We start from the raw sequence: 26,764 nt of genomic DNA, 5'->3' as shown, positions 1-26,764 counted from the left end.
CAAGGGGCCTCATTTTATTCCCAGGTGGGTCTGCTTGTCCAAAAAACCCCAAACTGTCTGCCATCGAGTTGAGGCCGACTCATAGCAACCATACAAAACAGGGTAGAGCAAACTGTCCCTGTGCATTTCCAAGACTGTTACTCTGCTTGGGAATAGAAAGGCCCGTCTTTCTCCCAGAGGAGCAGCTGGTGGTTTGAAACTGCTGACCTTATGGTTAGCAGTCCAGTTTATAACCACTCTCCCACTAGGGATCCCAAGGGGCTTAGAGTATCTTCTTTGTCAACAACCTGTTTTAAGAAACCTTGCTTGTGGTAGGTTGCTTACAAACATGGTCACAACTATCCCCTCACCTATGTCCTTGCTCTTTACAAGGTGCCAGGATAGCCCAGGAGGTGGCTGAAGTCCTGGGGCACCCATGCAGAGCTAAGGAGTCCTCCAAAGGCTCAGCTCACCCACGGGGCGTGCTGAGACCATCATTCAGTCACTTGAGTTCAAGTGGGTCAGTGTGAGCTAGCCCGTCGCTTCTGTTGCTTCAGATAACAGCGAATGGCCAGCCTGCCATTGCTTTTCATCATCAAATGAATGAAGTTGTTCAGAAGACAGGATCCCCCGCCCCCTACCGAAGGCATGTGAAGTCATAGCCCTACCTGGAGATGCAGAAGGTGGTGGCTTAGCCACAGGTATCACTGTTGATGTAGGATGTACATTCTCAAGGGCTAGTGATGGGTAAGAAGGAAGGACTGGCATTAGAGAGTAGTTGGAACATTTGGAGAAGATAGCTCTTTCTGGGGCTGCCTGTCTTCTCCTAGGATTCAGCATTCTAAGGCCAGTGACCCAATAATCCAAAGGGATCCATTTAGGGCTTGTTGGGAAGCCACATGGCTCTAGTAGCCATTAGTACAAACAAGTTCATGGACAACTGACTACACGAGGGGTTATCAGTTGGCCACTGTATCTCTCTTCTCTGTCCTCTCCCCACATATGCTACTGCCGTGGCTGTATTCAAACAAAGCACAGGAGGCCACCCAGCAGATCCATGGGGGGGAGGACAGAATCAACTCTGACATGCCATAAGGAAACCTTTTAGGGTGAGATAACACATCTGTATACAGCAACAAAATTTCATGAAGCTTGACCTTAAGAATTTGATGGCATGTGAATCGACCTGTTTAAGAAAACTCAGACGGATTGATGGCTGAATAAAGAGAGATGGAGAGATGGATAGATATGTTTATCAAAGCATCCAGGAAGGGTTTTTTTGCTAAATAATTCAAGCACTACTATGTCCCAAACTGAAGCCAAACTAACTGCCATCAAGTCGATTCTGACGCATGGTGACCCCGTAGGACAGGTTAGAGCTGCCATTCTGTGTTCCTGAGACCATAACTCTTTGAGGGAGTAGAAAGCCTCATCTTTCCCTTGGAGAGCAGCTGGTGGTTTCAAACTATTAACCTCGATGCTAGCAGTCCAACACACAAAAACCACACCACTAGGTCTCCTAAGCATTGCTATATATTTGAAAAATATATAATAAAATGTTAAGAAAAAAGTGCTCCTCAATTTCTATTACAAGACTCACTTTTCTGCTTTTGCGCAGCAACCTTGTGTTTTTATTTATTTTTATTAATAAATCATTTTATTGGGGCTCATACAACTCTTATCACAGTCCATACATACACCAATTGAGCAAAGCACCCTTATACATTCGTGGCCCCCATCATTCTCAAAATTTGCCTTCCATTTGGGTTCCTGGAATCAGCTAATTTTCCTTTTTTTCCCCTTCCCCTCCCTCCCCGCCCCCCCTCCTTCTCCATGAACCCTTAATAGTTTATAAATTATTATTTTATCTTATCTTACACTGCCCGGCATCTCCCCTCACCCACCTTCCCATTGCCCATCCCCCAGAGAGGAGGTTAACCTCGTGTTTTTCAAAATGGCACTTCCCTATGTCAGTGGCCAGTCCATGTGGCCACTTGTACTTTCCCTTTTAAAGCCTGTCAGTGGTATGGAATTTTAGGGAGCAGGGACTTTATTTAATAAGCTTGCTGTAATGAAGAGGAGACGGAGGGCCAAGGCCATTTAGCTGGTGAGAGGCCAACCCTGGATCGAGATTCTGGGAGCCCTGGGCTGTTTTCACCCCAACACTTGCGAAGGTCAGCATGTGACTGTAGAAGGAAGCTCTCATCAACACTAGTCAATATTAACCAGGGGCATATTCATATCCTTATTCAATTTTCTGTAGTATTTCTATTTTAATGAAGAGGAGACTGAGATCAAGAAGGATGACATAACTTGGCCGAGGGCACACGTGGGTGATCATAAATGATGTCTGTGTGCTCTATTAGCGAGTAAGCCCCATAACAGAAGAGAGACTAATGGCTCCATCACAGTTGTGATCCAGCACTTGGCAAGGGTTTGGCACATGGTGGACACTCGGTCAATATGTGCTGAATGAATGAACGAGTGAAAAAAATTGGAATCAAACCAAGATCTGACACGAAAACGCATCCTATTTTTGACATCACACCAAGTTGAAATTATGGCATCAAATGTAAACTGTGGTCCTACCTGTAGGCAGAGCATCTGGGGAATCAGCACCTGTCGATGTGAAGACAGATTGATGGTTCATTCTATCAAGTCTTGATTCTAACAAATTCCCTCTCAAGTTGATGCCAACTCATAGTGACCCTATAGGTCAGGATAGAACTGAACCTGTGAGTTTCTGAGACTAAAACACTTTATAGGAGTAGAAAGCCTCGTCTTTCCCCCATCAAGTCTTGATTGGTGGATGTTTATTGGGAACACCCTACATTTAAGGCATTATGGGAAGCAGAAGAGGTAAGAAGCAGAGGTCTCACTTCCAGGAATCTTGGCATTTCATGGAAAATGGGGGCATGAGACAAGGCAGCAAACGCTGATTGTCCAGGAGAGGCACAGGAATGAGCACTTTTCTGGAACTTCCTGGGGTTGAAGGAGGAGGCGCAGGGGTGAGGTCAACTGGAGTGGCAGAAATGAATGGGGTCAAGACTGGCTCCAGGCTTTGTAGGGTCTTCACACCCAGGAAAGGCAGGTCTTTGGACACAAATTGACAAAGTAAACCTGCCACCTGGACGTTACACATGAAAATGTTTCTGGGGGGCAGTGGGGGGTGACAAGGGATTTAAGTGGTGGGGACCATGGAGAATAGGAAAACCCATACCACGTCCCAAAGAAGCAGCTCTTTCTTCTATCCAGTCAGTGAACACAATGGACAAATTCATGGTTTTGTTCTGGGATTTTCTCCCCAAGGAATGTAAGAATTTTGACTTTGGTGCCAAACATTCTGATTTTTAAATACTAGTCTAGCTTGCATGTTCAACCTGAACAGGTTGCGTCCAGTGCGGAGGCCCTCTGCAAGTCTTTGCCGTCAAAGGATGCTCAGTCCATTGCATCGCCTTGGAAGGGCACTGGGAACTCATACTGGCCCCTCGTTCCCAGACTGAACTCTGAGGAGGGGGGGGGGGTGTTTGTGTCTCTGGGTGTGTGGGTGTGTGGAAGGGGGAGTAGTAAGAGGATGATGATGATGAGTAGTTCTCCAAATGAGGAGAGCCGTGAAAACCAGTCACTCACCTGTGCAGATGACACTGGCATCCTCCAGGTGCCCACAGTTGAGTCCAGCCTGGCCCTGGTGCACACACTGCCCGAGGTGGCTCTCACTGCCCACACACTGCACATCATCCAGCAGGATCTTCCCAGAACCTGCCCCAAAGTGGGCCCCTGTGGGGGCTCCCACGGCCTGGCCACACTGCAGCTGGCGGCACACGACGGTGGCATCGGCCAGGTCCCAGAGGTCATCACACACGGTCCCCCACGTGTCTTGGTTGAGAACCTCCACTCGGCCTGAGCACGTCCCTGTGCCGTTCACCAGCCTCACCTCCATCCATCCCCCTGGGGAGACACAGCAGTGGGAAGAAAGGTCAGAGTACTTTCTTAATCCTGTTCTATCAGGCCCTTTGTAATACTACTTCCATAATACTCACATCTTCCACAACACAAATATTCTAAAAGATGAAGAGTATGACAGTGAGATGACGATGATGGTGGTGATGATGGCGATGAGGATGAAGATGGTGATAGTGGCAATATTGATTATAAGGACACGTATAAAATTATAATGGTCAGACTAATATTCATGAGTTTTTCTCCATCGCAGGCTCGAATCAAAGTTCCTTACAAGTTTGGCTTCCTTGGCCCTCACCATTCTTTGAGAGTAGCTCAGTTACTTTCTTCTTCTAGCTGTTGAAGAACAGAACTCTGAACCTTCAAGTGATGTGCTCAGATTGAATACCACCTCCCTCAAAACCAGCTGGCCACGAGGAGCCACATGTGTTTGGGATCAGACCGACAGACATGCACACCCTGCCATCTTCACTGCTCCCTTGTTGGTTGATGCTTAGGGGAAGCCCTTTTCTATGTGAACACATGTGGTGAGTGTGGCAGAACTAGCTTGTGTTGTAGATTTGTTTGAGCAGTTAATGCACTACGAGTTATACCAATGCACCTGTGTCACTGTTCATCACATTTTGGTGCTTCAAAAAATGTTGGGGCTTTCATTTTCTCAGAAGTTACCTGATAGGTGTGTATGTGTCCGGTGTGCTAGGCTCCAGAGTCTATGGTTGTAGATGACCAGTCAAGTGTCAGCAGGGACAAGCAGAAGCCTTCGCTGTCATTATCCAAACCAAAAATCTCACTGCCATCAAGAGTAGAAAGCCAAGTCCTTCTCCTGCAGAGTGGCTGGTTGGTTTGAGCCACTGGTCTTGCAATGAGCAGCCCAGTACTTTGAATCACAGGGTCTTTGGGAAATCCTAAACCCAACTTCAGGGACACATGGTTGAAGACCGAAGGTTAGTTAAATATATAGTGTCAGTTCATGACTCAGTTTATCCAGAAGCCAGTAGAGTTAGTCCTTCAGCTGCAACAAGCAGAGGGCCTCCTTGTTGGAGCCATGGAAATGTTGACAGTTGTTTCACTCGGTACAAAGTAAATGACTATGGTCCATCTACAATCCAGTATATTCATTTTTATACCAGGGCGGAGTAGTGGTTACACATTGGACTGCGATCTGCATGGTCAGCAGTTTAAAACCACCAGCAGCTCTGCAGGAGAAAGACTGGTCTTTCTATTCCCATAGATAGTTACAGCCTTGGAAACCCAGAGGGGTCACCATGAGTCAGCACTGACTCACCGCAGGGAGTTTGGTTTGGGTTATTGTCATAAAGCATCATTTTGAGGATTTGGTATTGTTGCTGCTGTTGATGGAGAAAGGGAGTTCTGGAAACACAAGTAGCCAAGGCTCACAAAAGTCATAGAGGGGCCCAAGCAGCAGCTGAGACACATGAGATCATGTCTGTCTGTGTGCTGGCTATGGTTGCAAATAATCCATCACTTGTCAGTAGAGACAAACAGGTACCCCAGTCATGAGGGTACCCCTAAACCCTTCTGAGAAAGAAACATGCTTGGACACAGATACAGCCTAGTCACAGTCAAATGCGCAGTAGCATCAGCCCTGCCTCAGTTCCTTAGAGGCACAATCCCTCAAAGGGGCATAGTCAGTGCTTCACGCAGCTGCAGCTCTAGGGAAGGCACTAGCCTAGTGCTCGGCACACAGCTCCCTGCCCACGCTCCCGGTAGCACAAGCGCAGGCTCACCCTCAGGAGTGGGAGTTGGAGAAAGAGAATTTCTGGGGAAGGAGAGAGAGATAGGAAATAAGTGAACCCAGCAATAATCAGTCTCACCTGATGGGGCATATGATGGGGTGACAACTTCTGGCTCTGTGGTTGGGGTGAGCTTGAGAGAATCGTCAGCCCCTAAAGGTGGAGAGAAATTCACAAGCTAAGGCTGACTGGGCTGTTTACAAATGAATTCTCACTGACTTCTGAGAAAATGAGCTGGTATTTTCGAAAAGGTCCCAAGGCGGCAACATCCTGGCAAAGCCAGGCTCCTCCCACTGCAGGTGATGCCAGAGTCTTATGAGTTATATCGGAGCTTAGGAATTATTCACCAATAAAATAGGTTTACTGGGAACATCTCTTAGCAGCCCAGCCAACCAACCAACTCAATCACCCACCCACCCACCCAACCAACTAACCAATCAATCCAACCAACCAACCCAACCAACCAACCAACCAATCAATCCAACCAACTCAACCAACCAACCAACCAACTCAACCAACCAACCAATCAATCCAACCAACTCAACCAACCAACCAACCAACCAACCAACCAACCAACCAACGAACCAACCAATCAATCCAACCAACCAACTCAACCAACCAACTCAACCAACCAACCAATCAATCCAACCAACCCAACCAACCAACCAACTCAACCAACCAACCAATCAATCCAACCAACCCAACCAACCAACCAACTCAACCAACCAACCAATCAATCCAACCAACTCAACCAACCAACCAACCAACCAACCAACGAACCAACCAATCAATCCAACCAACCAACTCAACCAACCAACTCAACCAACCAACCAATCAATCCAACCAACCCAACCAACCAACTCAACCAACCAACCAATCAATCCAACCAACCCAACCAACCAACCAACCAATCAATCCAACCAACCCAACCAACCAACCAACCAACCAACCAACGAACCAACCAATCAATCCAACCAACCAACTCAACCAACCAACTCAACCAACCAACCAATCAATCCAACCAACTCAACCAACCAACCAACTCAACCAACCAACCAATCAATCCAACCAACCCAACCAACCAACCAACTCAACCAACCAACCAATCAATCCAACCAACTCAACCAACCAACCAATCAATCCAACCAACCAACCCAACCAACCAACCAACCAACCAACCCAACCAACCAACCAATCAATCCAACCAACCAACCAACTCAACCAACCAATCAATCCAACCAACCAACCAACCAACTCAACCAACCAACCTAACCAACCAACCAACCAACCAACCAACCAATCAATCCAACCAACTCAACCAACCAACCAACTCAACCAACCAACCAACTCAACCAAGCAATCAATCCAACCAACCAACCAACCAATCAATCCAACCAACTAACCCAACCAACCAACCAACTCAACCAACCAACCAATCAATCCAACCAACTCAACCAACTCAACCAACCAACCAACCAACCAACTCAACCAACCAATCAATCCAACCAACCAACCAACCAATCAATCCAACCCACTAACCCAACCAACCAACCAACTCAACCAACCAACCAATCAATCCAACCAACTCAACCAACCAACCAACCAACCAACTCAACCAACCAATCAATCCAACCAACCAACAAACCAACCAACTCAACCAACCAACCCAACCAACCAACCAACCAACCAACTCAACCAACCAACCAATCAATCCAACCAACTCAACCAATCAACCAACCAACCAACCAACCAATCAATCCAACCAACCAACCCAATCAACTAATCAACCCAACCAACCAACCCAACCAACCAACCAACCAACTCAACCAACCAACCAATCAATCCAACCAACTCAACCAACCAACCAACCAACCCAACCAACCAACCAACCAACCAACCAACTCAACCAATCCATCCAACCAACTAACCAACCAAACAAACAAACAAACAACAAAATGATTAGATTGAGACTTTCTAATGAAACCCGTTTGGCACAGCTAGTATTCAGTTTCCTGAACCTCTGGAAGTCTGTTTTGGCCTGTTGACTGTCCATGACATATCCCTTGGGTGTGTGGTGAAATGATTGCTCAATCTTCTAGACCTCGAGGAACTCTACCATGACTTAACAAAATGACTTTACTTAAAAAAAAAATAATACCCCAAACAATAACCAAGCGCAGGTGGCCTAACCTGTGAACATGTCAGATGGAGGAGCAGCTTCAGGCTCTGCAGTGGGACTGGAGGTTGAAGAGCCACTAGCACCTGATGGTTGAAAGAGATGGAAAGGCCAAGACCTATGAGGTGATCTGAAATGTATTGCTCAGTGGCTTCTGTTAGCATAGGCTGAGGGGGACTGTGATGACATTCTGGGAAGTGACAGCTGTTCACCTGTGCAGATGACACTGGCGTCCTCCAGGTGCCCGCAGTTGAGTCCGGCCTGGCCCTGGTGCACACACTGCCCGAGGTGGTTCTCACTGCCCACACACTGCACATCATCCAGCAGGATCTTCCCAGAACCTGCCCCAAAGTGGGCCCCTGTGAGGGCTCCCACGGCCTGGCCACACTGCAGCTGGCGGCACACGACGGTGGCATCAGCCAGGTCCCAGAGGTCATCACACACGGTCCCCCACGTGTCTTGGTTGAGAACCTCCACTCGGCCTGAGCACCTCCCTGTGCCGTTCACCAGCCTCACCTCCATCCAGGTTTCTGAGGAGACACACAGAGGGGAGACTCTGGGGACCTGCTCTCCATTCTCTGGGAGGGTTTTTCCCTCATTCTTTCAAGTTACTAGATAGTCACGCACCCTCGTCATAGACATGCGTAGTCATGCAAGCCTCTTGCTCCGCACATCCGTAATGGCCAGAACAGTCTTCCACTTTCCACTAACGTGTTATTTTTCCCTTTCAAAAGATGACACTCTCTTAGGAAAACTCCAGAACTTCTAAAGGTTCTCCTGATAAGATTGTTTTATCCACATGCCCACACCTGCCATGGACCCACAGAACAGAATAGCGAGAAGCATATATATTTAAGGAAATAGTAAATTAGATGACCCACAGGTGGATCACACCTGAATGGACCCCTCTCATTCAGAACCACGCCTGCCTCAGAGCAACGTGGTCCCAAGGCTCCACGAATCTTTCGTTATGGTTTTACCTTGGGAAGGAGCCGGTGGACAGAAGCCAATAGGAGCTGCTTGTGAGGTGTCAGAGCCGCAAGAGGCCACTGCCTTACCTGTTACGGTCTTAATCTTTGCGGCAGTCCCATGCGGGATGGGATTGAGCTCCCATTTGATGGATGAAGTGGCTAAGACTAAGAGAGAATTATTCACAACCCTACAGCTTGGAAGTGACCCTGTACTCTACCTTTGTTCATTTCTCATGACATTACCTATTGGTCCAGTGTGAGCATTTTGCTTTTCTGGACATTGCGTTGTAATCCATACTGAAGACAGCAACCCTTGATCTTCATTAAGTGCTCCTCACTTTCAACAATCAAGGTCATGCCATTTGCATGCCACAGGTTGTTAATAGCCTCCCTCCAAGTCTGCTACTGCAGTCTTCTTCATATATGTGCACGCAGACACACCCACATCCACACCCACCACATACATGCATATAAGTATACACAGTCTCATTTTTCTTCCTTAGAGTAGCCGATGGGTTTGAACTCTTGACTTTATTGGAAGCAGCTCACTATGCTGCCAGACTTAATGATAACATATGAGGGGGCTTCAAAAATAGCCATGGAAAAAATCTGCTATACTTCAATTACATTTTTCCTGAACTTTTTGGAGCCCTGTCCTATGCATGAACCACAGAATCCCTGGTTTGAATATTTTTCTTATTAACATTGTGCAGAAAACTCTCTTAAAAGATGAGACGTGAAGCAAAGGGCTTCAGGAGCCGGGTGTGTTTCAGAAGGATGATGTCTTGTCATTCTCATTGGAAATTTTACAGGCTCATGGGTGTACTGTAGTAAAGAAAACCACGCACTATGCTTAACCTAGACCAAAAACACTCAGTTGTCCATCGAATCCAGCCCAACACATGGCGACCCCAATGTGCATCAGGGCGAGTCTTTCCTCTAAGGCACCTGGGGTTGGACTCAAACCTCTAACCTTCAGTTCAAGGCAAGGGAATCAACTATTTGCACCACCCGGAACTCATGTGCTCAGCCCAGTGTTTCCCACGCTCACAAGCACGTGTGTGTGTGTGTACAGTTCACCTGAATTTCTCCTTGAATGAGTGGCTCTGTGAATGAATTCTCAGAACACCTTTCAGTGAGAACTTGTCTTGAGAGAAGCTGGGGACTCAGAAAAAATGCTTACTACTAAGTTTAAACTTTGGTTCTTATTTCTGGAAATATGAAACACCTTATAAGATTCAGTAAACATACAGGTTATAGGATTTCAATGCAAAGTCAAACTAGGCACATTTGTATGTATCTATTTGTGTCGGGTCTCCCTCAGGGTCTATGGGTACAACTGTTAGTTCAGTAGCTACAGTGAAAGAAAACATCCATTAGTCACAAACACCTGTAGTCACATCAAATGAACAAAACTGCAGCCGAGTCACAGGAGTCCGGAAACTCCAAATCCATGCTGAGTGCTTCTTGGCAAAATGCAGTGTAAGAAACCACTTCAGCTTCCTGATCAGTAGGGGGATGGCGGGGGGGGGGGGGGAGAAACTAACCTGATAATAGATAGGGAAGAGGGCTGTAAACCAAGAGGTGACTCCCTCCCCAAATTGTCGTAATTCTCCAAAACCAAGGAATATTTCCTTATTTTACAGGAAAATATCCATTAACATTAACAGTTGGATAGTGAGACTAAATTTAAAAAATTTGTTACAACAGTATCAAAACCCATAAATTTATTAGGGGTAGGTCTAATAGGATATGATCAACATTTCTCTGTAGAAAGGTACAGGGACTGACAAGTTACACAAAAAACATACATAGATGCAGAGATACACGGTCTTGATGGATCAGACAACCCGGAGTTGTTAGGATGTCAGGTTTCTCCAAATTGATCTAGTGATTCAAAGTTGCTCCCACTTAAAAAATCTTAGCAGATGTTTTTTATAGAAATTGACAAGCTGATTTTAAAATTCATATGAGTAGCAAAGAATCTAGGTTACTCACTATTTTTTGAAAAAGGAAAAAGGAACAACCCAGTGCTGGAGGACGCACACAACCCACTCTCAAGACTGGAACTGCAGCTACAGCTACCCAGTCAGTGTGATGCTGGCGTGAAGGTGGGCACGAAAATCAGTGGAACACAAAAGGGCGCTCAGAAGTATGTGGTGATTTGACTTTTGACAGAGCTGCTGGGGTAGGTATTTCAGTGGACACACGTGAATCTTTTCCACAAAGAGTGCAGAGCAATTAAACATCTACCTGGAAAAATATAAAAGAGCCTCCACTCATATTATAACCGCATTATCAAATCAACCAAACAGGTCCTGGAATAAAACAAACAACTTAGAGCTATGAAGCATCTAGGAGAAAACAGGAGAAAGTCTGCAAAATCCTTGATTAAGTAGAGCCTTTCATTTATTTTTGCTTATTGTTATTATTTTGGGCTCAAAGAGTGTTTATTGGTGGTGCTGGTGAGACAAGGGGGATATGACAGCCCCCGTTTTGGAGGCTGCATTTATCATCGAGGTGGCCACCTCCAAAAATAAACAGACTCTGAGGCAAAACTCGCAATGTAGAAGATCAGATTTATGACAATGAGAAACTTGTGGTCATCAAAAACACAGTTTATAAAGTAAAAGGATAAGTCAGAGTGGGAGAAAATATTTGCAAAGCAGATAGCTGATAAAGACCTTGTATCCAGAATGTATAAGTAGCTCTCTTGAGGCACAACCCAAGGAAAGATAAATACCCGTCAATGAAAAACCGATAAAAGATTTTGAACAGACACTTGACTAAAGACTCGCGGCTCATAGCAACCCTAGAGTACAAGGAAGAGCTGCCCCTTTTGTGCAACAGTAACTGTTTACCAGATTAGCAAGCCCCCCCCCACCCCGTCTTTCTCCCCGAGACTGGCGTGGTTTCGAACCCTTGTTCTTTGGGATCACAGCCCAGTGGGTAACCACGACACCGCCAGGACTCCCAAGCACAATCGTGATGACAGTATCTAAATGCTGGCGTGTCTAGGTTAGGGAGCCACCGTCATTTGGTTTATGATTCACTGTCTTCCCTGAACTATGAAACGTTTCAGGTAAGTATGTTCTGATGCTAGGATGTGTGAGCAGTCTAGCCAATCGCCCCAGGCCTGGAGGCCAGTGTTGCTTCCTTCCTGTGGACCTCAGGGGGTTCTCGCTGTACAGTTCCTACCATACTTGTGAGGATTTGCATATGATCCCCAAGACCAACTATACATCCTCTCAGGAAGATGCCTACCTGGTGTGCTGAGCTCAGGAGGATGAACACTGCGGCTGGCGGGGGCTGGGTCATCTGCAGGTAGACCTAGAATAACATAGAAATGGTGATTAAGATCGACATTTGTCTCCCTTGGCACAGACACAAAGAGACCACTCCACCAGGAGCTGCCAAAAAGCCACCAGCGATGGCACTCCTTAACTAAAACATCTGACTGGCCACCAGGATTCTGGACCAGACACATGCTCATAAAGAATAACCGGTTTCCAGCGAGGTTGGGCTTCAGTTCTGGTTACACATAGAAAGCTCTCGTGAACCTGCTGCCTCAAAATGCCTTTCCCCTCTTTCACGCCATAGCTACTCAAATAAGTCATTGAAGAAGGCAGCAAGCGTTTGGAAATCTTATGTTCCAAAGGATGCTCTTCATCTTGAATGGGCCCATGGAGGGCATTATGCATAAAATGTCTTTAGTGACATGAATCAGACCCATGAACTCGAATCAACTCCATGGTAACATTCAACGGCATCTGTAACCCCCATCAGGATGGTACCTCTATGGTGCTGCTGCTCTTACCTGATAGGATGGTTGGTAGCTTTCCGTTGTCTGTGGACACTGAAAAATGAAAACCTCTCTTAACAAGATCAGGCATCATCTGTTTGCAAGCTTATGTGATACTAACGTATCGGTACAAAGAGGGGCTGCTGGCATTTTCCAAAGGGATGCCTGTGTGAATGGATCCATTCATTGAGAATTCTCTGAACACTCTCTAGCAGGATTGTTCTTAGTTCAAACAGAAGTTTGAACCAAGAAGGGTCACACAGCCTGTCCACACACACGCTGCCTGTCCAGGTGGTCACTCATTTAACTGCCCCAGTGCTGTGTTAATGGCGAGGGATATTGATGAGGACGATAGGTAAAACCCTCCCCATTCCATGAGCTTAGATTATAGGTGGTGGGCGGGGGAAGAATACAGTGCAGAGGGTGGCAGTGAGCACCATGCACTATGGTTAGATCCATTCCTCGTGAATTTCTACTTGTCTTTACATCCAAAGGTTGGAGAGTCAAGTTTACCCTGAGGTGCCTCAGAAGAAAGATCTGGTGATGCACTTCTGAAAAATCAGCCATGGAAACCCCTGCGGAGCCCACTTCCTCTCTGGCGTATACAGAGCAGGACTCAGCTATGTGGTAACTGGTTTCAGGGACTTCGAAATGCTGGCTGGCATCTACAGTGCATGGCACCCATTCCCCGTGCTTTTAAGCTCATGGTGCAATGGTAGGGTGGCGAGTGCCTTCTAGGATGGTGGGGGTTGAAAGAGCTGTTGGCAGAAAGGGAAAACAAACCACGAAGGAAAATGGTTCTTGCTGTTTAATACTTTCATCTGTTTCAAATTTCCGGGGTGGGGTGGGGTGGGGGGAATTCAACTGTCCTTATAAAATTCATCCAACACGGAGACGTTTGAAAAGAACGAGCAGCTCGGCCACAGGACCCTAAGCAAGAGCAGCCTGGTCAAAAGGCTGCCTGTTGTGTGATTCCATTTGTACGGGATAATCCAGAATAAGCAAATCCACAGAGACAGAGGACGGATGAGGAGCTGCCACAGCGCCTGGGGTCAGGAGAAGGGGGAGGTGGAGAGACTCACAGCAGCCACACGTGCAACAGAACAAAACACTGCTGGTCCTGTGCAGCCTCATCATGGTTGCTCTGTTTGAGCCCATGGCTGCAGCCACGGTGTCAATTCAGCTCATCACAGACCTGCCTCTTTCTGCCGCCCCTCGTTGTATGATGGCTTTGCCCACAACAGGTCTCGCCTGTGAACGTGTCCCAAGTATGTGAAATGAAGCTCCCTATCCTTACTTGTGAGGAGCATCTGGCTACGCTTCTTGTGAGACGGATTCGTTTGTTCTTTTGACAGTCCCCGACACTTTCAAGATTCTTTGCCAACACTGTAAATCGAACACGTCAATTCCGCTAGGGTCTTCCGTAGTCTCTGCCGGGTTTGTACATGCATACGAGGCCACTGAAAACCTCGGCTTGGGCAGGTACACCCCAGTCCTCACAGGGATCTCTTTGCTTTTCCACCTTTAAAGAAGAGAGGCCCTTGTCCAGCAGACCTTCCCAATGCAACACATCATCTGATTTGCTGGGTGCCGCCACGTCCACGGCATGGGGTTTTCTTTTGGGAGGGGGATGCAAATGTTCTAGAACTTATAGAGATAATGGTCACACCGCGTTGTGAATGTGCTAGATGCCACACAAGTGTATCATTCTGTGGCATCTGGAACATTTCTGTTCTAGAAAAGATGACCGCACGGCATGGTGAATGTGCCCAGAGTCACAGATTTAATCCTCGCCACTCCTATCCTCATTTCCCAGATAAGAAGACAGAAGCATGAAGAACTAAGGAAACTGTGCAGTCAGACAGCTGGGAGGGGGTGAGATTGGGACCAAACTCAATCATCTCTGCCCCAAATCTCTCTGAGCCCTGCTCTGCCAAGCAAGGGAGTGTGTCACCTGGATTTGAAAAAGATCCTTACTGGGTGCCTTGACACGAGGGCTCAGCTTTGTAATATGTTTGCTCTCTTTCTTGCTATTGCTCCAAGTTGGACACAGACCAGCAGGCCAGGAGTACCCACGTGGCATTTGTTTAATCCAGCAGCAGAGAGGCAGAGCATGATGCTAAAGAACACGTGCTCTGGCAGCGGGGGCCGTTGCTCAGGGGGAGAAAGACGCAGACTCTGCCCCAGGAGGGTGACAGGGGGTGTCATTAGGGGAAACAAGTGGGTAGACACCCAACTAAAAACATTTTTGAAGTTGGCCTTGAGTTGACTGTGAGCAATGGGGGAAGAGCCACGGACTTGGGAGCTAGGATACGTCTGGTCGGGCCTACCTGGTGGCGTGGAATGCACAGCAGTTCCAGGAGATGTAGGGGTTGAGATGGCCACAGGGAGAACTGAAATTTAAAGACCTGTTAGCAGTGTGTAACCACTCAGTCACTCGAGAGAGCTCCCTGAGATTTCCCCAAAGGCAGTTTTATGTCAACTCTGAAGTGACCACTCTGCGAGGAACTGAAATGCTCGAGACTGCAGTCTCCTCTTGGCTGCTCATCCTCAGTCCTGTTAACCTCCGCCAAGCCCATCCTGCCTTTTTCCCAGATTCAGTGCCCCAGTGCAGCTCTGGGTTGTTTTATAGTGTTGGTCTCAATACAGGCAGACCTCAGAGAGAGTTCAGGGTTGATTCCAGATCTTCACACTGAAGTCAATATCACAAGAAAAGGAATCAAAAAGGGTGTTTTTTTTGTTTGCTTGTTTGTTTGTTTTTCAGTGCCTATAAAAGTCATGCTTAGCAACGAAGCCCACATGGAAGAAGCACACCAGACTGTGTGATCATGAGGTGCTGAAGGGATCAGTTATGAGGCATCAAAGAACAAAAAAATCATATCATTGTGTGCTCACCTCCATGATACGATCATTGAAGATAAATGGGTGCATACTCAAATGTGGCAACGAAAACTGATGGTGTCCGACTATCAAAATATAGCATCTGGGTCTTAAAGGCTTGAAGGTAAACAAGCGGCCATCTAGCTCAGAAGCAACAAAGCCCACATGGAAGAAGCACACCAGCCTGTGCAATCACGAGATGTCAAAGGGATCAGGAAGCAGGGCATCATCAGAACAAAAAAATCATATCATTGTGAATGACAGGGGGAGTGCAGAGTAGAAACCCAAAGCCCATTTGTAGGCCACTGGACATCCCCTTACAGAAGGGTTTCGGGAAGGAGACGAGCCAGTCAAGGTGCAGTGTAGCAACAATGAAAGATACAACTTTCCTCTAGTTCCTAAATGCTTCCCACCACCACCCCCACTATCACGATCCCAATTCTACCTTGCAAGACCAGAGGATGTACAGTGGTACAGATAGGAATTGGAAAGACAGGGAATCCAGGGCAGATGATCCTTCAGGACCAGTGGTGAGAGTGGCGATACTGGGTGGGTAGAGGGAAGGTGGGTTGGAAAGGGAACCCGATTACAAGGATCTACATATGACCTCCTTCCTGGGGGGATGGGCAACAGAAAAGTGGGTGAAAGGAGATGTTGGACAGGGCAAGATATGACAAAATAATAATTTATAAATTATCAAGGGTTCATGAGGAAGGGGGGAGTTGGGCGGGAGGGGAAAAATGAGGACCTGATACCAGGGGCTTAAGTGGAGAGCAAATGTTTTGAGAACGATGAGGGCAATGAATGTACAAATGGGCTTGACACAATCGATGTATGTATGGATTGTGATAAGAGTTGTATGAGCCCCTAATAAAATGATAAAAAATTAACAAAAGAAAAAATAACATGGGGGGAAAAGTCATGCTTAGGCTATAGTCTATTCAGTGTGCAACCAATGCACTGTTGTGGTTTGATTCTGATTCAAAGCGACCCTATGGGGCTGACCAGACCCACTCCACGGGGTTCTTGAGGCTGTGAGTCTTTATGGAAACCAACAAGTGGCCGGTGAGCTTGAACTCTCACCTTTACGGTTAGCAGCCGGCACTGTGCCCACTGTTCCTTCAGCGTACAACAGCGTGGTGAAAACATCTGAACTACTGTGAGAATGTTACCAGAATGGGACACAGACACCTGAAGTGAGCTCATGCTGCTGGGAGAATGGCGGTGAGAGGCTGGCTCCACGCGGGATGGCCCAAAGCCGCCCCTTTGTGAAGCTTGCATCGTCTGTGCAGTGCAGTCAGGGGTGCAGACAACAAGGTGCGCTTGCATTCTTCCGAGCGGTTTGTCTGACGGCCCAGACCAGGGGTTGGCCCACTTTTGAGACCCACGAGCCAGTCCCGGCCCTCACAACAATTGTTGGAGAGTAATAAATTTATTTTTACCAACAATTGAGTTCACCACGAGCTGAATAATATCCTTTAAGCAGTTTCAGTTTTCCTTCAGTCACGTGTAGCACCCAAAGAAAGTTGCCTTTGGTTCAAGAGCCGCAGCTTGCTGACCCCTGGTCCAGCCCATCAAGACTCCCTGACACTTTCATTGCATTTTAGAGCCTGTTTTATGACTGGAATTTCTCCCGGTGTAACTGTTCTGCTGCATCCGACCTCTCAGGTCCTCACAGGGTCCCACATTCTCCCTCGCTCTCCAGACGCCATATTGGTTTGGGGAACGACTGGTGAGACCCAGGAGGAACAGCCACAGAGAAACGGCAGGAGGCAGATGATCATTACTCCTGGTTCTGCATCTGCTTGGGTGGCTCCTCCTCGTTGACCCCCTCTTTTTCTCTCTATTCACTGTCTGCACCCCCAGACCTCAGCAGATGTTCTGAGTGAGTGTCCATTGCTCTGTCATAGAGCAGTGGCAACCACGGAAGTATTTCTTGCTTGGAAACTTTGGGTAGAAGCTGTGTTTTCGGCAATGGGAGGGGTTTTGAGTGAAATGAAAACTAGTTTTGAAGTAATATTGTCTTTGATACAACTAGTGGGACACATACATCCTGAGGGTCTTGTGCCAGGGTTGATGGGATGAGATACATTTCTTTAGATTTAGGCAGTTCTTCGCCTTCCCTAGAAGATGGCAGAAAATGGAAGTTGGGCACTACAGGTTCCCTGGGGTCACAAAAGGGTTTGTAATGCAGTGTGATCAGCAGAACACTGAGCCCTAAAGAAGTCATATTTGAATCCTTGGAACCTGGGGATATGAGGAATCAGTGTTTCCAATTAGCTGTCTTTAAAGTGGAGACATTAGCCTGGATTGTCCAGGTGGTCCAAGGGCGTCACAAAATGCTTAAAAGTGGACGAGGGAGCAGAAGAGGGGTCAGGGCTGGAGAGAGGTGAAGATGTTCCACTGCCCACATTGAAGATGGAGAAAGGGGGCAGGGAATGCAGGTGACTTCTAGCAACTGAAAATGGGTTCTTTCCTGCAACCCCCAGAAAACCTGCAGCCTGGCCACACCTTGATCTGAGCCCCGTGGCCCGTGTGGGACTTCTGGCCTCTCTCCACACGGCCAGACAATAATTTGTGTTCTTTCAGCTCCGGGTTTAGGATAATTGGTTGTAGCAGCAACAGGAACCTCATGAGCAAGCATCAAACGTGACCAAATGATGCTCCTTCCAAAGAAAACAGGAAGCATGTCATTCATGAAAACGAAGAGAGGCCAGATAGTCTCAGAATCAAACGGAGGCTTAAGGATACAGGCTGACCTCGGAGGGTTGTGAGTTCAGTCCCGCACCTCCGCAATAAAGCAACTGTGGCTGTAAAGTGAGTTGCATGCGTTTTTAGTTTCCAGGAGCAAATAAAGAAGTTATGTTTACAGTAAATCATAGTCAGTTAAAGGAACCCTGGTGGCACCGTGGGCTGGAAGTGGGGCCTCTAACTGCAAGGTCATCAGTTCATATCATAGCCCCTCCCTCACGGGAGAAAGATGAGACTTTCTTTACCTCTAAATATCTACAGTCTCGGAAAACCCTGGGGGCAATCCTGCTCTGTCCTATAGGGTTGCTATAGGGTCGCTACTAATCAGAACCAATTCGATAGCATTGGGTTTGGAGTTTTTAGCTGATTAAATGTGCAATAGAATTATGGAAAAAGTTTAAAATACTGCGATAATTAACAAAACTTTACACAGAATCATGAAGGGAGCACATGATGTGGGGAAAATGGCACCCAGTGACTTGCTCAAAGCAGGCGACCACAAGCCTCCTGTGATAGGTACATTTATTGTGCCAGCCTGGCCAATGAACACATGTGGGATTAATAAGGTTGAGATGAATGGCTTGGCGAGCCTCACCTGTCTGTCTCTTGCGCTCTGATGATTGGACCAGTGTGCAGCTGCCTTAGATAGTTCTCTGCCTCAACTTGTGAGCTACACTACCTGTGGGACACCCAACCCATAGACCGTGTCACTATAGTTTGAGGTTCCTTTGAGATCTGCTTCGCCACACTACTGGGGTGTACATCGCTTGAGCTGGGGTCTGTCAGACCCTGTTATTGGGCTGACAGTTGGTGACCTGGCCTGCTGTTTGCTCTCTGTGATTGGTCAGTCTATATTGCTCTACAGAAGACTCAGCTGTCTGCTTCCTTGACTGGCACCTAACAACACTCATGAGTTGAAGGAACGCCAGTGTATTAACCATATCACAGAAGTGAGTTGAACTGAGCTCTCTATACTGTTCTGTGAACTAATCATCTATTGATTTTATTATGTTCTATCTATATAAAAAGTATCCTGGTTTTGTTTCTCTAGAGAACCCTGTCTAAAACACCTTCCATTTGCAACAACAACAAAAAGCAGTGTTTTCGAGGTCCAACAAAGTGACGTATGTCTGTGATTCCAAACTATGTTCAAAGTGGTTCCTAATATTTTTCCAATTTTGAAAAAGAAGCTGGTGGCTCTGTTGGGGTGACCCCTAAAAATCACATCCTTATACATGGAGCGATCAGGGGGATATTATAATGAGCCCCCTCAGTGAAACAACAGCATAACCCTCTCATTGACTTTTCTCTTTTGTTTAGAGGGAAACTCAAAAGCATGCCGAGGGAGAGAGTACACAAGTCTTACCTGATAAAACGGTGACTGCATCCTCGTCACCTACTGGTACAAACATGGGAAACATTCTTGTATCATTAAATGGAGTTGCTTTTACTTTGCCCACTTACTGGTTCTCAACATGTCTTTAATTATGCGACAGATGTAATATATAAACCTCAATGCAGTCAAGTCCTGGTGAGATAATAAACAGGCCCCGCCCCCATTGTAATCCCTCCAGTCCCATTGCCATCACGTCAATTCGGACTTCTCATGATCCCAGGTATCAGAGAACCGGGTACCACAGGGTCTTGAATGGCTGTGACGTTTCAGAAATAGATTGCCAGATCTTTCCCCCTTGGTGCTGCCAGGTAGACATAATAGGCTTGCAGAAGAATTTCCTGATTCCATTGCTTTGAGGAGACTCTCCTGGGTGATGCTTGCTCATCAGAAAGCAGAAGCAAGTCAACTGCCATTGGAAGTCAGGGCTACCTGACTATCCTGGGCTGTGCTTTTCCAACTGGGACCAAAGCAGGGTCACCACTACATGCCCACCTCTCATCCCATCCCTTGGCTCCTGAGCACCTCGTCAACATCATACATTCTCTCTAATATATCAGTGGCCATTTTTATAAGCCTGTAATAGACATTCTATGACTGGACTTTCCCACAGATTTCAGATGGCTTGCTGTAAGACACATTTCTCGGCACAGACAGATCAAAACAAAAAGAAAAAAAGTAAAGACTAAGGCTAGGAAATAGGAAAATGGTAAAATCCAACCAATCAACCAACAACACCCTACGCTACATATTTAACTGATCATTCAATTAGGCTTTGAGCTTCCTGGGGTTTGAGGTCTCATGGAAATCATGGTGGATAATGGAATTCTCATGGCGTCAATGCTATCCTCCTAAGGGGAGTCACAAGAGCCCTGGTGGCATCATGGTCATGAGTTTGGCTGTTGACTGAAGCAAGCTATTGGAAACCACTGGCCGCTCTACGGGAGAGAAACACTTTTTTCTACTCCCACAGAGGAGTGGAGTCTAGGAAGCCCACAAAGGCAACTCTACCCTGTCCAACAGGGTTGCGATCAGCCAGAATCGACTTGATGCCAGTGAGTTTGGCCTCTTTTTGTAAACAATGTTTTACTGAAACACAGCCAAGCCCATTAGGTTATGAATTGTCCAGAGCCACTTTTGTGCTACAACCATCAAGTGTGAGTGTGTGACAGGGGCCATCTAGCCTAAAATCCCACAATATTTACTACCCCGTCCTTTGCAGGAAACGTTTACCGAGCCCCGACTTAAAGAACAAAACACACAATAACCACGTGGGCAAAGCCCTTAGGACAGGGCTAGTAAAAGCACCCAGGAAAGAACCAAGATGCAGGCTTTCTGTGAAAAGGGAGCCAACTTTGGTGGTTACCCAGGAAGGGACAGCAAGGGGGGCAGATGAAGCAATAGACCAGAGTGGACAGGACGGAGTGGCTTTGTCATTCACAGGAGGGAGAACTCAGAGGAGGGAGGATTCGCAGAAGGGAGAAGTCAGAGGAGGGAGAATTCAGAGGAGGGAGGGCTGGGTAGACTGGGCCAGGGATGTCTGATATGCAGTTTAAACTGTTGAACACAAAAGAGATGTTCAGAAACCTGCCTCCCCCCACACCTAATTAACAATAAAAAAATTATTAAAAAAAAGTTGATGCAGACTATCAGTACATGTAATCTATCAGCAGCTGTTTGAATTTCTCTTTGTGAAAGGAGTGTAAGGGACTTGCCCAAGTTCACGTTATGGACGGTTCAGGGATAAACCTTGAACTCCCTCCCTTCTGCCACCAAACTTGGTTCTTTTCTCTCATCCCAAAGCCCCACCTTGGCTAGGTAATGGCCCAGTCTTGAACAGACGATTCCTGTTGGCTTTATGAGTTGCAAGACTGACTGGTTTCCTAATGCATCACTGGGCTGATGGTACATGTCCAATACCTGTTCTCTGGTCTCCTTTCCAATTTTGACTGAGCAGTTCCAATCAGAAACTGCTATTTTAGGCAAAAAGGATCTTTGACAAAATAAAGACTCCATCCGGTAACTACACCATGAAAATCCCTCCTATCTGGGGACACTGGCCACGATTCCTCAGCATCCTCTGTAGGGAGAAAGGATGGGAATTCGGTGCCAGAATGAGAAACAGCTAGAGCAGTTGAACCAGCGTCCCCACACCCCAGCACCCTAAGGGTTGTCAGGGAAGAACACACTGGACAATGTGTAAGCTATTAAAATGACACACCAGGGGTTTCCTGTGGCATAGTGGTGGACATAAGGCTGTAGAAAGACATTTCACTGAGAAAATGAGAATGCCAGCATCAGGGAATAACCTTCAGGGTGGAAAGGAACATAAAGTTAATTCTTGTGAGAGTGATCCAAGAGCATTCCCCACTCCAACATCGTCAGAGGATCAGAATGGCCCAGGAAGCAGAAATGGAAAACAATGGCCGCCAAGGGTGACAACAGGATCCCTCCCACCCTTGGTTCCATTTCTCCTTCTATTGTCTACCTACTACCTGCCCAGGTAGTGCACAGAAGGGGAAGCTGTCAGGTTGATAAAGTAAAAATATGGACTTACCCAATCCAGGCTTTACGTGCTCAGTCTCTGTGAATATGTAGGAAGAGAAAAGATTTGCTTTAATGAAAGACAATTGTCTCCAGAGATGCTTCAAGTAAAGAAGAAAGAATCAGATTCCCTCCATAGAGAAAGGTTAACCCCTGCCCCCACCTTAGCAGATGGCTTTAGTTAATTATCAGATGAGAGGGAGAGATATTAGCACAATGTGGCCGACATTGCAGGTTCAGTGCAGTATGACATGTTGTTTTACAGTACAGCTGGGAGACACCTCCAGATTGGGAGCAGCCAGCTGCTCCGCACAAGGCACAGGTAGGTAGAACCCAAGGGCTTCACAGAATCGACCGCTCTGACAGCACTCTCAACCCAAACCCAAATGAAGCCAACCCAAACCCAATGGGAGGAAAAGGCAGGGCGAGGAGGCAGGTGGGGTGGGAGAAACAAACAAAACAAATGGAAGCACATCCAAACACACAAACACACACAATATTGACTCATTTACACTGACTGGAAAAGTTGACTGATGACATTCATGTCCTGTCACTGCCTGAATTCACCAGACTCACTGTCAAGGCAATTCTGACTCATGGCGACCCTACAGGACAGGGTAGAATGACCCCTGTGGGGTTCTGAGACTGTAACACTTTAGGGGAGTAGAAAGCCCTGGCCCTGACTTTTTCCCTTGGAATAGTCCTGGTGGTGCAGTTGGACTGGGGTACACAAAATTAGCAGTTCAAAATCACCAGTCCTCCTCGGGAGAAAGACAGGGTTTTCTACTCCCATATACAGTTACAGTCTCAGAGACTCACAGGGGCATTCTACCCTGTCCTAAAGGGTTTCTATGAGTCAGTATTGACTCAATGACAGTGCGTGTTTCTCCCTCCCTTGGAGTGGCTGGTGGTTTTGAACTGCTGACTTTGTGGTCAGCAGCCCAACGCATACCTACTGTGCCACCAGGGTTCCATTGGTAGTAGGTAGACTATTGGCCACATGTAGTGGTGGGAATTCATTTGTATGTCTAGACTAAGAATATTTTCTCCCCACAAGGTGACCTTGGGCAATGTCAGGAGATATTTTGGGTTGTTCCGATGTGGGGCGGTGGCTGACAGGGGTGTCCTATTGACATTTAGATGATGGAGACCAAGTACTCTACTCAACGTCCACTGCCCACAGGGCAGCAGCTTATGACAAAAGATTACATGGGGTTGCTATGAGTCGAAATCAACTTGATGAGAGTGGGTGGGTACGAACGGATGACTGCAATTACCACTTGGCTGAAGAGTTATGCATCGCTCATGGACAGGGGTGAGACTGTGCAAAGCATGACATTGCAAAACATCTCACGATGCGGCTGGATTTGGAGGACATGATGCTGAGTCGGTCTGACTCATAGTGACCCTCTCAACAACAGAACAAAGTACGGCCTGGTCCTGCGCTGTCCTCACATTGCTCTTCTGTTTGAGCACATCTAGTGAGGTGAGTCAATCACAAAAGGACAGACATTTCACGAGAGAACACTGTTTTAAGAGAACAAAGAAAGGTAAAGAGTTTCCCTTCAAAAGAAGTCCACTTGGATGGGTACAAAGGGGTGGGGGAGGAAGAGCCAGGAAGGCAAAGCAATAGGCTAAAGGTCGAAAGGCATTCACTTGAGTTGAAGATGAAGCTGATATACTACAAGAGAGAGAAGGGGAAACAGAAAGTGTGGGAGGGGTCAGGGCAATCTAGTGGGAGGCGTGGTCAGTTGTTGAATATAAAAATGATGATCTGAAATGGAGACCCCCCCCACCTCATTCACAATAAAAAGTTAAAACAACAACAAAACCCGAGTTGTGGTTTTTATACCTGGACTGAGCTCACAAGCAAATGGACAAAGCTCAATGCTAGTCTAGTGTAGGAATTACTTTTCTCCCCTCTGTTAGAACGAAGACTTTCTGGGAGAGAAACCTTCAGGTCTTGTCCCCACTTTCTTGTGAAGAAGGGTTGATTCTCGGTGGGCGTTGGAGGTCACCCCGCCTAAGTTCTTTCCCACCAATTACTTTGAAATCCAACACGTGCAATGCAGCCGCCAGTTCTCCTGCTAGATAAACCCCATGTTCAGGATGGATTCTGGAGCCTAGCTTGGATTTTTCAAATTACCCATAGTCCCTTGCTTTCAGCTCCTACAGGTGGTCCGAGGCTGTCAGCGACTGCCCAGGCGCTTTGCTAGTGGAATTAGAGGCTACGGAATCTGGGAAATAAGAGGCACTTGCTTGGAGGGGCCGATAGCCCTTACCTGGGCAGGGAGCCCTTACCTGCGCAGACCGCGCTGGCTTCTTCTCCAGGACCACAGTTATTGAGAAACCAGCCTGCATGAGGGCACTGTCCCAGAAACTGCTCTCTTCCAGTACACTCCAAATCATCCAGCAGATACTTGCCCACGCCTTCGCCAAACCGGGCCTCAGTGGGGGCTTCAAGGGCACGCCCACAGCCCAGCTGCCGACACACCACATGGGCTTCATTCATGTCCCACTGGTCATCACAGACCCTGCCCCACTGGCCGTGATAGAAAACTTCCACACGGCCGGAACACTGGCTGGGTCCGTTCACCAGCTGCAATTGTGGCCAGTCTTTGGAAGACACAGAAACACCGCATGTTAGGAAAAGATCGAATTCCTCCTCATCAGCCCGCTTGTTTCACCATGCAGCAAGTGCCTATTGAGCTCATACGGCCACAGTGGGGGAATTGTGCCTGATCTGACCCCACCACACTGGGGTGGACCACTAAGGGTGTGCAAGGGGAGCAGAGCAACGAAGTCCCCGAGTAATCCCAAAAATAGACTTTGGGGGCAAGGAATGACACCTCTTCAGACTCGACTGGAAAGCACTCATAAAGATCAACAAACAGACCTTGATCTATTTATTGGCTTTTGTGCTATTTTGTTTTTGTGTATATTATTGTCTTTGCATGCCTAGCTAAATAAGATAGGCAGGATAAACAATTCGGAGGGGAAATAATGGGATCAGTGGTTGAGGGGGGTGCATGGGAGATGGGAGCCAACAAACCCATTAATGAGGAAGCAACAAGTGATCTAAATCAATCACAAGGAGGGTGTAGGATGCCTGGTAGGGCTTGAATCAGGTGCAATGTAGCCAAGAGTAATTAATGAAGGCCAAATGAAGTTCAAATGTGATAGTGGGACAAGATAAAAGTAAAAGGAAATACATGAAAGAGCTAGGAGGCAAAAGCCACTTATAGAGGTCTAAATACAGGCACGCATATATATATATATACTTATATATAATCATAGGGACATAGATCTATGTACATATATTTATATGTTAAGTATTAAGGTAGCAGACAGACATTGGGCCTTTACTCAAGTACTCCCTCAACACAAGAACACTGTTCTAATAAGCAATCATTCTGTGATGCTCACCTTTCTGACATGATTGCTGAAGCAAATGTGGTGAAGAAAACTGATGGTGCCCAGCTATCAAAATATATAGTGTCTGGGGGCTTAAAGGCTTGAAGATAAACAAGCAGACATCTTGCTCAGAAGCAACAAAGCCCATATGGAAGAAGCACACCAGCTTCATGGGGTGTCGATGGAATCAGGCATCAAAGACCAAGAACAAAATCATATTGATGTGAATGAGGGGTAGTGCAGAGTGGAGACCCAAAGCCTATCTGTAGACAATTGGATATCCTTTCACAGAAGGGTCACAAGGAAAAGACAAGTCATTCAGGGTGCAGTATAGCACAGATGAAACATCTGACTTTCCTCTAGTTCTTTAATGCTTCCCCCTCCACTATCATGTCCCCAGTTCTACTTTACAAATCTGGCTAGACAAGAGCTTGCCACACAGAGAATCCAGGACCAATAATGAGAATAGTGATACCAGGAGGTAGGGGGTACGGTGGGGGGAGAAAGAGGAAACCTATCACAATGATCAACATATAACTCCTCCCTTGGGGGGGGGGAATGAACAACAGAAAAGTGGGTGAAGAGAGACGGTGGTGACTGTAAGACATGAAAAAATAATAGTTTATAAATTATCAAGGGTTCTGAGGAAGAGAGGGAAAAATTGAGGAGCTGATATCAAGGACTCAAGTAGAAAGAATATATTTCGAAACTGATGATGGCAACATACGTACAAATGTGCTTGATACAGCAGATGTATGGATGGATTGTGATAAGAGCTGTAAGAGCCCCCAATAAAATGATTAAACATTATCATTAGCATGCTTACAAAGATACCAGTGGGGACCCAGATGGCCAGGATGGCAAATATCTATAAATACATGTATTGCATGCACTTTATTCGTGTCGCAGTGGAGCCCTAGAGGCGTAGTGGTTACTTGTTGGCTGTGAACCACAGGTCAGCAGTTCGAAACCACCAACTGCTCCATGGGAGAAAGACAGGCTGCTTAATCCCGTAAAGAGACAATCTTGGAAACCCACAGGTGCACTTCTACTCTGTCCTGTAGGGTCGCTGTGAGTCAGAATTGATTCGATGGTGGTGAGTTGTTTTCTTTCTTTCTTTCTTTTTTTAAATTTTGCCTA

General features: G+C 46.8%; 1 protein-coding gene across 1 annotated transcript in view; it reads right to left on the bottom strand.

Moving 5' to 3' along the window:
- LOC142428691 (scavenger receptor cysteine-rich domain-containing protein DMBT1-like) overlaps positions 1–26,764 on the bottom strand; it is a 79,987-nt gene that overhangs the window by 34,741 nt on the left and 18,482 nt on the right. The window contains 4 exon segments of the mRNA XM_075533478.1: positions 1,980–1,984; positions 3,606–3,927; positions 5,775–5,846; positions 8,082–8,399. Of these exon segments, the coding sequence (XP_075389593.1) occupies positions 1,980–1,984; positions 3,606–3,927; positions 5,775–5,846; positions 8,082–8,399 (717 nt within the window).

This window comes from Tenrec ecaudatus, chromosome 16 (assembly GCF_050624435.1).
Source record: "Tenrec ecaudatus isolate mTenEca1 chromosome 16, mTenEca1.hap1, whole genome shotgun sequence".
NCBI classification, from domain to species: Eukaryota; Metazoa; Chordata; class Mammalia; order Afrosoricida; family Tenrecidae; genus Tenrec; species Tenrec ecaudatus.
Note: the sequence above shows the minus strand (reverse complement) of the source record. Positions and strands in the feature narration are given on the sequence as shown.